This window comes from Chenopodium album, chromosome 10 (genome assembly GCF_948465745.1).
Source record: "Chenopodium album chromosome 10, dcCheAlbu1.1, whole genome shotgun sequence".
Classification (NCBI taxonomy): Eukaryota; Viridiplantae; Streptophyta; class Magnoliopsida; order Caryophyllales; family Amaranthaceae; genus Chenopodium; species Chenopodium album.
In genome coordinates this window covers 10,777,066-10,789,987 of record NC_137843.1, presented here as the reverse complement: position 1 = coordinate 10,789,987, position 12,922 = coordinate 10,777,066, and the positions used below count along the sequence as shown (strand labels likewise).

Here is a 12,922-nt window from a genome sequence, read left to right as displayed (position 1 = left end):
AAGAGCGCTCTAAAGTCTGGGAGCATTTTATTAAAGAAGATTCACCTTCTGGAAGGCAGGCAACTTGCAAGTATTGTGGGATGAGCTACACGTGCGGGGCAAAGAAAAACGACACTAGTGTGTTATGGGCTCATATTAACCAATGTCGTAAGTAACCCTTTAACACCCCTAAAGATTCAAAACAAAGTCTGCTTTCATTCAAAAGTGCTAAAGTACCAAGTGCTGCCGGTGGTACTAGTGGGTTGACATACCACAAATTTGATGCTGGTAGTATTAGAAAAGCTTTGTCGTATATGGTAATTATTGATGAACTTCCATTTAAGTTTGTTGAAGGTGTAGGTTTTAGACACTTTTGTGATGTAATGGAACCTAGATTTAATGTCCCTTCTCGAATTACAATAGCCAAAGACTGTTTTGAAACTTATTTGACTGAAAAACGAAAGTTGAAAAATGTGTTAAAGAGGTGTAATTCAAGAGTTTCTTTAACCACTGATACATGGACTTCTATACAACAAATCAATTACATGTGCTTGACTGTCCACTTTATTGATAATGACTGGAAATTACACAAAAGAATTCTGAATTTTTGTCCTATTTCTAGTCATAAGGGTGATGATATTGGCAAAGAAATTGAAAAATGTTTGCTTGATTGGGGGCTTGAAAAAGTCATGTGCATAACTGTTGACAATGTTTGCTCAAATGATACTGCAATTGGGTATATGAGAAGAAAAATGAATGGATGGAAAATTGGGGTTCTTAAGGGTCGTTTCATTCACATGCGTTGTGTTGCACACATTGTCAATTTGGTTGTTTCTGATGGGTTGAAAACTGTTAATGAGTCGGTTCAATGTGTTAGGCATGCTGTTAGGTTTATCAAACAATCTCCTGCTAGGTTGCAAAGGTTTAAAAAATGTGTCGTTGATGAAAAAATCAACACAAAAACGGGATTGTGTCTTGATGTGCCCACTAGGTGGAACTCCACCTATTTGATGTTGAATGCTGCTATTGAACTTGAGGATGCTTTTGAGAGGTATTCTGAGGAAGACCCTCACTATGTAATTGATTTGAATGAGAGGGAAGGTAAGGGTAGCCCTGATGCTGATGATTGGAACAATGTGAGAAGATTTTCTGAATTTCTACAAGCCTTTTATGATTTGACCATGCATGTCTCTGGCTCTTTATATGTCACTTCAAATCTGTTTTGTCATGAATTGGTGAGTGTGGCTGTACTTTTGAATGATTTGGTGTCAAGTGATGATCCGGATATGTGTCTTATGGCTTGTAGAATGAAAGATAAATATGAAAAGTATTGGGGTGATCCAGAAAAAATAAACCTCTTGATTTTTATTGCCGTTGTCCTTGATCCTCGTTATAAGCTTGATTATGTTGAGTGGATGATAACTGAAATTTATGATTCTATTGTTGCATCAAAGTTGATTAAGAATGTGAAGGAAGCTTTGAATGCTTTGTATGAGGAGTATCGTGTTTCTTCATTTGGTGATGGGAATAGGGAGGAAGTGTCTTCATGTAAGGACGATAACATTCCATTGTCTCCCAAACATAAGAAGATTGAGGTCTTGAAGAATAAGTATAAGAAACACAAGTGTGAGAGAGATGGAGATGCAAAAATAGAGTTAGACAAATATTTGGAGGAGGATACGGCGGAAGATAACGATGATTTTGACATATTGAGCTGGTGGAAGTTCAATTGTTCAAGGTTTCCTACCGTGGGCAGAATTGCTCGTGATGTTCTTGCTGTCCCTGTGTCGACAGTAGCTTCTGAGAGTGCATTCAGCACTGGTGGCAGGGTTCTAGATCAGTTTAGGAGCTCTTTAACTCCTCGAGTTGTGGAAGGTCTTGTTTGTGCTCAAAATTGGTTACATGCTTCACCATTTCCAAGTATTGAAGAATGTTTAGAGGAAATTGAGCATCTTGAAGAAGGTAATATATAAGAACATCTAAATAAAAGTTAATTATTTTTCATTATGTATATATATTGAATTATGCTTCACCATTATGTTATGAATTTATTGAATTATGAATTTATGATAGACTTGAAGAATATGGCAATTGGTGATGCTAATATTGATGAAGTGGTCAAAATAGTAGAATGATTAAGCTCACTTGCAAACTGCTGAGTGCTTCTTCTGCTGACTGCTGGTTGTTGATTGCTATTCTGCTGCTTCTACTGACTGCTGACTGTTGTTCCTCTATTTTGCTGTGTTGCTGAGTTGCTGACTTGCTGAGTTGCTGTGTTGTCGTGTTGCTGACTGAGTTGCTATTTTGCCTAGTTGCTGTGTTGCTGACTGAGTTGTTGTTCTGCTGCTGTGCTGCAGATTGATGTGATGCTGTTCTGCCATTTGCTGCAGACTGCATTGCTGCTCTTAATCCTATTATGTTAAAAACTTGTTCAATTCTATTGTTAAAACTTGTTTGTATGGATTGGTTGATTTGATTTTGTTACTTTGTTGTTAAAAATTGTTATGGATTGGATTGGTTTGTTTGTTTTGGACTTTTGGTTTTGTTAAGTTGAAACTTGTTGAATTAGAAGTTTTAGAACTTGTTGAAACTTGTTGAATTAGAAGTTAATTCTATTATGCACTGCAGTACTGCTATGTTGATGAATGAGGTCCAAAAGGCCTAAAATTGCAGATTATTGCCCAAATAAATGAGGCCCAAAAAATATGGTTTGGTTCGGTTTTTTGTCATGAAACCGAAATAAATATGGTTTGGTTTGGTTCGGTTTCTAAAGTAAAGTGGTTAGGTGTGGTTTCAAAAATACAAAAACCGAATTAAAGTGGTTCGGTTTCGGTTTGGGCAAAAAACCAAATCGAAAACCGAACTTTCACCCCTACCCAGGCATCCGTTTTCAAATTGTATAGTAGAGCTTTTTCGACATTTGGATCATTCCTCTCTATACAAATGGCTGAAACCTTATAATCATCGGATACACTGTCATAACCGAATGCAACTTCACGTTTCAATAAATTCATTGGGGAATCGAGTGGTGGTATCAATCTAGTGGCTCGAGTGGCAGGATTGTAGAGAAACAGGCCTAGATTATTATTGTAAGATTTGTAACAGGATAATGCTGATGAATGAAAACAAACTAGGCCATTGCAGGAGCCTAAAACACTTCCCATGGTGCGAGGCTTGATGATGTCTTTCGGATAAAAAAGTTCCGAAGCATGGTAATAGGGATGCTGGGATGTAGCTCTAAAAGAGTAGACTTTGGATTTCGAGCACTCGAAGAGGCCGTAATACGTTTCCAGGTTTGCTTCGAGGGATCGACTGCGATGCAACTTCATGAACTTTGGATCTTTGGTAAGCATAAACCACGGTGAAGAGACACATGCAGATCGCAGCAGAGACTTTGCAGGTAGCCATGAGAGTATCTCAGTGATTAGTTCAAAGGGACGGTAACAACAATCGGTCTTCGCTTTCTTCTTCATCCTCAATATGCATTAATTTAACAAGCACGGTACGAATTGTTGGTGCTTATATAGGGAGATAATTAAACAAAGATCGATCATACCTTTTACAATTCCAATTAGGATTAGGATTGTTATTGTGGTTGTATTAGAGATATTTACTAGTTACAAGACCCTTGGTCTCCAAGGTTTAAAGAACCTTGATTCCCAAGCAAGGATGTGTAATACTTGGTCTTCAAGACATTATATGGTCGCCAAAAATAAAAAAAATAAAAGATTTTTTTTATTTTTATTTCCTAAACTAACGTTAGATATTTTAATAGATATTTAAAAAGATTTGATTGAAAAGACAAACCAAATTATTATGGGATACCTGATGTATCATTTAGTAACAAAAGTATTGATTTCCTAAAAATAAGTAATCAACAATCTAATATATATATATATATATATATATATATATATATATATATATATATATATATATATATATATATATATATATATATATATATATATATATATATAAAGCCCATAATTTGTGAAAATTACCTAATTAAAAATTGTAATAAATTACTTAATAAAAGTTAAAATGTTATAAGAAACTATACAACACTTTTATCACCAAAAAAAAAATCAAGAAATTGTTTTTAGCTACTAAAACTTCTAAAAGTTTTATTTTACCACAAAAAATTCTAAAAATTGTTTTTCACAATCAGACGTCAAGAAACCAATTAAATCTAATGCTTCACAAAGAAAAATCTTCGATTTTAGTGCAAAAACATGTTCACTAGAGGTGCTGGGGGTTGTTTTGGCCTTGCTCGATTTGAGGTCAGATTGAATTGACAAAAAAAAAATCGTAAATGCCTTAATTTGCATGTTTCACGCAATTCGAGGTCTTTTTTTAGTATGCAAAATGAGACATTTACGATATTTCTTGTCAATTCAGACATCAAATCGGTCTCAAAGGACCAAAATGACCCCAAAACTCTTAAAAGAACATTGTTTTTGGAACGAAAAACGAAGAATATTTAAAATTCCGTTAGATTTAATGGTTTTTTTTACAGGTGGTAAAAATTAATTTTTAGAATTTTTGTTTTTTTGTGGTAAAATAAAAGTTTGAGAAGTTTTGGTGGTAAAATTAAAAAGATTTTATGATTTTTTGTGGTAAAAGTCAAAATTATAGATGATTGATGCACAAAAGTAAATATGGAGGAAGTGAGATTTCACATGAATTTTAACTTTCCACAAAACATGGAAAAGACAAATTAAAAGAATACTCACACAATACGATGATAATCAACTAACATATTATTTATTTATTTTTATTTTTTTTTGAAGGAAAATCAACTAACATATTATTAATATATATGAAGTACATTAATCGAAATAAAATCGAAAGTTATCAAGGATTAGGGCACTTAATCTTATCAAAATACAGGGCTCCCTTATTAGGATCATACCCAACATTAACATCAAGAAGTTGGTAACTTCCAAGGATGGATATGGTGTCGTTCTTTCCATCAAGTATTATTAAACATTGCAAAGTGGAATCGGGTATCTTATACCACATATTACTCTCCTCAATCTCTAACAAATAATTCACGAACTGAAATCCTATTACAGGCGGCCTCCTATCTACAAACTTTCTACTTTCATAACATATCTCAAAATGTATGCTACCTTGGACCGTGTACTGGATAGGAGGACCAAACATTTGCACCATCTTCTTTTTCATAGCCTCGAAAGCCACCGAGGTTAACCAAGTGGAGGTGGAGCCTGAGTCTACGATGAAGCCTCTTGTCCCGGAATCCGACATTTGGAATACTGATGGTAACACATCTAACCTCTCATTATTCACTGTGATTGCAAGGAGGTCAATGAAATAATTATCATTGAACATGTTTCTAAACATTTTTACGGGTTGGCCTTGGATCTTTGCTTCAGGACCAAATAAGATGACATTGATTTGACTTAGGTCACTTGATATGCAGTATGAAAACTTGGGGTCATCTGCGTATAGTTGTTTTGGGAGAGAGTCCTCATTGTTGTTTGCACCTGAAAATAGCACATTACGACGATTAAGAAAAATTAGTTGAAACATATATTTGTAAACTTAAATTATGTTTGTCAACGTATAAATTCTAAACATAAAGTTTGTGTATAGTGTTAGAAAGTCAAAATATGTCACCTAATATGAAACGAAAGAAAAAAAAATTGTGCATGTTATTTGTTCATAACGCAATACAAAATAAATATTAATAGTATTGAAATAAGGCAATATTTGGTTCACCTTAATATAGAACCTTTCAAATCAAATAAGATCCGAAAAATTAAGTTCAGATCATATGTTATAATTTTTATGTTAGTGATTTTTAATCGCTACATATCTTTAAATTTATAATGGAAAACGTATGCTAATTACATATTAATAAATATACTTTGTACATATTATTGTGAATTTAACAAGACCTATTTGATACTTTTTCTTTGTAGATAAGCGTAAATATAAAGTTAAATTTTAGTGAAATAAGATAATTATGGACAGTTTTCAAATGACTTCAATAAAATTGTGGCCATTGTAACTGAGTGAATCACAACCCTCCAACTAATAAAATTCATCATATCCATCCGTTTAGTTGACGTTAAAATACATCTTATAAAAAAAATGAGATAAAAAAAAATTTCTTTTCTCTCTTAAAAAAAAAAAAAAAAAAAAAAAAGAGATAAAAATAATTTAGCTTTTTTAATACTAGAAAATTTGATCTAAGGATGAAATTTCTAATTTATCTTATTGATGATTAATATTTTTTTAATCTTTAATGGAAATGGATTGTTTTCTTGAAAATTAGAGACAAATCTCACAATTTTTCATCATCTTCTTTATTCCTCGATTTTTCTGGTTTTCTTTTATGGAGGATGATTCATTATTTGATAAATTTGATGCAAAATCTATGGACCTTGTAATATATATAATGCCGTAGATTGGGTGTATTGTTAATAAACTATAATCAAATGTTGATTTTTAATGGAGATGGGAGATTTCTTTAAACTTAGAAATTGCAAGTATATGCATTAATGGCGACAAAGTTCAGTTTTTTGCTTTAGAAACTGTATAACTGTTTTTTTTTTTCCATTTCTTATTAAAAATTAAAGTCAATTGATGAATGGACAAGATTGAACATTTAAAATAAAGGGCCAAGAATAGAACTAATTACAATAGCTACAATTTTATTGTAGCCATTGAATAGTCTTCCATATAATATAATAAAATTAGATTTAATATTATCAGAAAAAAATTAGATCAGATCAGAAAAAATATGTTTTGAAAATTCAGATCATATGAGCAATTATAGGGCTTAATCATTTCCCCGGGGTTCAAAACCTGGGTCCTACAACAAATCTGATATTTGTAATGCCTTTTTGGTTCATTATTTACAATTAAATTTATATAAATAAGAATTGGAGAACACGTACCTATAATCCCCGGTAATTTGGTGGTGTCAGCATAACTGCATCCAAACCTGAAATGTATCAATGTATTAACATATTTGATTTTAAATGTGTTTTGATCCATAGAAAGATATCCGCTAGCCCAATCTCTACCTGCATATGTAATATCAAATCTACACTCTTCTGTTTTGTCGCAACCTTTGATATATCGTTTGTTACAAGTGTTACACTTTTGCTGGTCAGTACAACTTATAATACGATAGCTAGCTGATTGTGTTTGGTTAAAGCACCAGTATCCCGATTTTTCTATAGGTTGATTGCATTTGAACCATGACAAACTACTTCCAGTGTCGAAGGAGCCATACACAATTTGTCGTGGATTACCTATATGCATTTTTACTACATGTGCACGTAATTCTTGTTTATAATCTACCTCACTCACTTCATTTGGGGAAGTTGATGATAGATTCAAAAGATACCATGTCATGTAATGGTTTCGATCTAAGGTTATGTTTGTTGTAGTTGATGGGATGATATTGTTGGCTTCGAGTATTTGAGTGCAGAGTGGTGATTCGGGAGATAAGGGTGGGATTAATGGTGCAATTAAGCCTTTAGTAAAAGGGGGAAAGGAGGCTAAATAGATGATTGATAATATGGTGAATGAAAGAATGTTGGAAAGCATTTTGATGTTAAGAAAAATTGCTACAATTATTGATGGTTGTATATGAAAATCAAATGAATGTTTTTCTTTTAAAATAACTTTAAGCGCATATTGTGAAAACTTGGATTTAATTGATACAAATATACACTAGTTAGTGATCACTTATAATAATTAAAATGGATAGATTCAATTCATTTAATAATTATGTTTTTATCACAAGGAAATATAAGATTATGGGAATCGAAAAAAGAGGGAAAAATCAAGAATATTTATCCCAAAAGATCCTCAGCCAATTATGTGGATACAAGTAAAAAAGCTAATTAAAGCAAAGAAAATAATGGTGGGTATGATTGTATAGCTTAACTTATTTTTGTTGAATTGTAAATGTTTGGAGTGAAACAATGTGGTTAAGATTTTGACCTTTATTTGTAAATGGAAGGCTGGGTTCTGTCTGTATGAGAGTAGGCCGAAGATCACCTACACAAGAGACCACGTTAACTGACTTCAGGGGTGTGTTCGAGGAAACCCATCCGATGCCTAAGTCAGTACATGTGATTGAAGTTCAAGGAGAGAATTCAATGCATGCAAGTGTAACAAATATGAGATTGTTTTGTAATCCCTTTATGTTTTAATAAGTGTTACACTCTGATCTGACCTGCACATAGTTTTAGGCAATTTAATTGATTTAAATAATATAAGAGGTTAGTGGGGTAATTGGAGAATTAAAAAATTGTAAAACAAAGATAGTGGGATTAATAGTTTATTAAAAAGTAATGAATGTGAGAGGAAATAAATTATAAAAATAGTAATGGGCTTGGCTGGGACCATGGAAGGAGATAGATAAACTACCTCTGTTACATATTTTTTGCATGTTTGAGGTATTATTTGTGAGATAAAATAATCCAAAGTTGCCAAAAATATGAAACAGATGTTGTAATGTTAAAACGTAGGGTTTTGCCAAAAAAAAAAAAAAAGGGAAATGTAACGCTTATTAAAATACGACCGTATTAGTATAACACTTATTAAAACTAAGGGAGTAAATAGCTTATTTGGTATAAACTAGATGAAGCCCGTGCGATGCACGGTTTGTTTGATTTTTTTATTTTTTTTTTATTTTTTTTTATTTATGAGCTAAAATTTGTTATATATTTAGATAAAATTCCTAATAATAAAAGATAATGTTTAATATTTAATTAATTTAAACTTAAAAATCTCATTCGCCAATTTTGCTTACGTGGCATTTGAATTATTTAATTCTAAATTAATAATCTCTTATTTAATTGGCTACTACTAAGATTTATAATCCTACGTGGCGCGCTGAGAAAATTAGATCCTACGTGGCTCTCTAAAATCTCGGGAAAAAACTCCCATGTGCGATGTACGGTTTGTTTGATTTTTTTTTTTTTTTTTTTTTTTGTATTTATGAGTTAAAATTTGTTATATATTTAGATAAAATTCCTAATATTAAAAGATAATATTTTATTAATTAAAACTTAAAAATCTCATTTGCCAATTTTGCTTACGTGGCGTTTGAATTATTTAATTTAAATCAAATTAATAATCTCTTATTTAATTGGCTACTACTAAGATTTATAATCCTACATGGCACGCTAAGAAAATTAGATCCTACGTGGCTTTCTAAAAACTCGGGAAAAAACTCCCCTTTATATATATATATTAGATTGGGGTAACTATACCTTATAGATGCGTAGGCTCTGGCCATGGGCTGATTTGGACCAAGTGGCAGTGGACTGCCCTTTGAACTTAGGCACGGAATTTGACTTTAGGCAAGGAAAGATCCTTTTGTGGACTTTTGGGCCAAAAATTTACCAGCCCAAATAAGGTTATTTGGACCCCAAACAATAATTCTTTTTTTTTTTTTACTTGATATGGTTCTTTTACTACGCTTATCAATACAAAACTTTAACAATTAATAACTTCAATTCTTTATAGGTAAAAATTATAAAAGTTATATACTACCTCCGTTTTAAGTTAGTTGCAATTTTCACCTTGACACAATAACACAGATTTTAAGACAAAATTTCATAATAGGTGATTAATGAATTAAAGGATAGATAATTAAGGGTAGGAGAGAGAAAGTGTAGGCACTCCCTCCGTCCCAAATTACTCGTAACGTCTTGACTTTTTACATTATTCACACATCTCACTTTGACCATCTTTTTTAGCTATTATATGAAAGTCAATGTAATCATGTAAAATGTTGTTGGGTCTATTTTAATGTATAGTTTCTTAATATAAACTTTTTATAGCTTATATAAATATATAATAAAAATATATAGACGGTCAAACTACCTCCGTTAAATGTTATGTGCAACTTTGGAATATTTTATATCTCATAAATAATACCCCAAAGTTGCACATACGAAGTAACATTTAACGGAGGTACACTAGTGGAAAAATTGTCATTCGTAACAGGCTATTTGTAACGGGCAAAGGTATGCCCGTTACATAAAATACATCCGTAACGGTCAAAATAAGAGTCCGTTACAAATATATAATATTCGTAACGGGCAAGATACTGCCCGTTACAAATATATAACATTCGTAACGGGCAAAATATTGCCCGTTACGAATACTATATTATTCGTAACAGGCATATTGTGCCCGTTACGAATACTATATTATTCGTAACAGGCATATTGTGCCCGTTACGAATACTTTAGTCCAATTGTTGGGAAAGGAGCCCAATAGCCCATAGCCCATTAGTTATTGATAGTAGGGTTTTCGCTCTCCAGCCGTCACCCCTCTTTATCCTCTCTCCTCTTATCATTTCCACTCTCTATTTCTCTCTCTACTCTCTGTCTCTCTTTTCTCTCTCTTGCTCACTCTATCTCTCTACTTCTCTCATTTTTACGGTAATAAACCGGCGCCATGACCAATATTTCTCCTTCCATATACATCTCTCATCTCGACCATTATTTCGACGGTAATCTTTCTCATTTTTCTTTTTAAATTCCTCAATATTCGTTGCTTTACTCTCAAATTAGTTTTTTGTGGGGGATTTCATGAGTTTTGTGGGTTTGTGAGGGTGGTGTTCATGGCCGGATGTCGACTTTTTGAATTTTTAGGGTGGGTGTTGACGGGTCAGAACAGTTTTTGAAGAGCGTCGGGGTGGTTTCATGGGTTTTGCAGGTTAGTTTTTGTGGGTGTAAATCTGGGTTTTGCGGGTTTGTTTTTGTGGGTGTAGATCTGGGTTTTGCGGGTTTGTTTTTGTGGGTGTAGATCTGGGTTTTGCGGGTTTGTTTTTGTGGGTGTAAATCTGAGCTTTGTGGGTTTGTTTTTGAAGAACAGTTTTCGAACAGTTTCTGGCTTCGTGGGTGTAAATTTGGGTTCGTGGTGGTCGGATGGCTGTTGGAAGTGTACGGCGGTGGTGATGGTAAGTGTACGGCGGTGGTGGTCGGATGGATGAAATCATGAGTACGGCGGTGGTGATGGTAATTTTGATATTATTATTTTTTTTTTCAATTATGTTTATTTTGGTTTGTTGATTTTTTTTTTTCAATTATGTTAATTTTGGTTTGTTGATATTATTATTATTATTTTTTTCAATTATGTTAATTTTGGTTTGTTGATATTTTTTTTTTCAATTATGTTAACTTTTGGTTTGTTGAAATTATTGAAGGTGGAGCATATAATATCTACAAAAGGGAGCTTAAGAATCAACATATCAGACCACAAAATGTTAAGATTTTCAGACATTGACGAGTTTCAACGGGACAATTTCCAGCAACTTTGAAAATTTGTTGAAGATCTAAATTATTCAATACTAATATAGACAAAACTTGTTTTATTATTATTACAATTATGCTTTGTTTTTGCTATTTTATCATGATTTAAATCTTATATTTGTCTTAATCTAAAGATGTAAACTTGCGACATTATATGAGCAATTTGATATATTTTGAAGTGATAATGAACAAATTATTGCTTATTGTATACTTCGTATTTAATGTGTATTATACTTTGTAAAAAAAAATGTATCTCATTATTTGATAAAATGATCCAGCATGTGCTAGCACGTGCTGGATTTTTTTTTTAATTGCATCAAACACTATTCGTAACGGGCAAAACAAATGCCCGTTACGAATAACGGGTTATTCGTAGCAGGCGGATTTTTCGCCCGTTACGAATAACCCGTTATTCGTAACGGGCATTTGTTTTGCCCGTTACGAATAGTGGGTTATTCGTAACGGACACTGCCCGTTACGAATAACATTGTCTATCCGTAACGGCAGTATACGTAACGCCCACTGCCCGTTACGGATAGACTCTTTTTGCCCGTTACGGATAGCCTTTTTCCACTAGTGGTAGTAAATTGAATACCACCACGCCGGCACCACCAACAGTAGCCACCCCACAACCGTCGCCCAACCGCCCAACAGCAGCCTTAAACCACCCTCTCTCTCAGCCCAAACCACCCATTCTCAGTCTGAACCACCCAAAAATCACCCACACGCACCTCGAACAACCCCAAAACCAACCCTCTTAGCCCGAACAACCTCGAAATCCCAAACCACACCGAAACCACCTCCTCTCAACTCGAACCACACCGAAACCAAGCCCCTCTCAGCCGAACCACCCCAAAACAACACACCCCATAGACCACCCCAAAACAACCACCCTCACTCAGCCCCAAAACAACCCACACTCACCCTAAACCAACCCAAAACTATCCTTTCTCACCTTGAACCACACCAAAACCACCCCAAACTAGCCCATTCACCCCTCAAACTATCAAATCTGAACAACTAAAATAAAAAAAAAATAAAAAACGAGAAGAGGGAGAGAAAGGAACACTGAGGAAACGACTTTGAATATGGTGATGAGCAGCAAAGACATTGATGGTGGTGGTAAATGCAGTGACGATGTTGACGGTGGCGGTTAGATGCAGAGGCGACGACAACGTTGAGAAAGGGGTGTTGGGTGTTCTTACAATTTCGTGGGATTGAATGAATCTTTGAATTGAATTGTTTTAACTAGATGAGTTAAATTAGGTGAAATAATGAGTTAGATTAGGACTTTGATGAAATCTATCTGATTTAGGTAGTTATTTGTGTTTATGAGATTTTAGTAAGGGTATTTTTGTTCATTTTAAAAAACTTACTAAAATAGAAAGAAAAAAAAAATTGTAACTAATGTGTAGCACCCCGTTTTGGAAAAATTGCAACTAATGTGTAACGGAGTATTATAATAGTACTTAAAGAGACGAATACAAAAAGATCTAATATGAATATGTTATTCCTTACATATATTATTCACAAAAGACGGTCAAAGGAGGGGTAGTGAATAGTGTAAAAGTCAAAGCGGGTCAAGTAAAAATGAACGGGAGAAATATGTTTATTTTTCTGTCAAAAAT

At 33.5% G+C, this 12,922-nt stretch overlaps 2 protein-coding genes across 2 annotated transcripts; one reads left to right on the top strand and one right to left on the bottom strand.

Moving 5' to 3' along the window:
- Positions 1 to 293: 293 nt before the first annotated feature.
- On the top strand, positions 294 to 1,952 carry LOC145564794 (zinc finger BED domain-containing protein RICESLEEPER 2-like). Its single transcript, XM_081624993.1, has one exon. The coding sequence runs from the start codon at positions 294 to 296 to the stop codon at positions 1,950 to 1,952; it is 1,659 nt and encodes a 552-aa protein (XP_081481119.1).
- Positions 1,953 to 4,836: 2,884 nt separating this feature from the next.
- LOC145564793 (aspartic proteinase nepenthesin-2-like) lies at positions 4,837 to 7,278 on the bottom strand. The gene is made up of 2 exons (XM_081624992.1): positions 6,909 to 7,278; positions 4,837 to 5,489 (listed from the first exon to the last, which is right to left on the bottom strand). Exons 1-2 carry the CDS (start codon positions 7,276 to 7,278, stop codon positions 4,837 to 4,839), a joined length of 1,023 nt encoding a protein of 340 aa, XP_081481118.1.
- Positions 7,279 to 12,922: the final 5,644 nt, after the last annotated feature.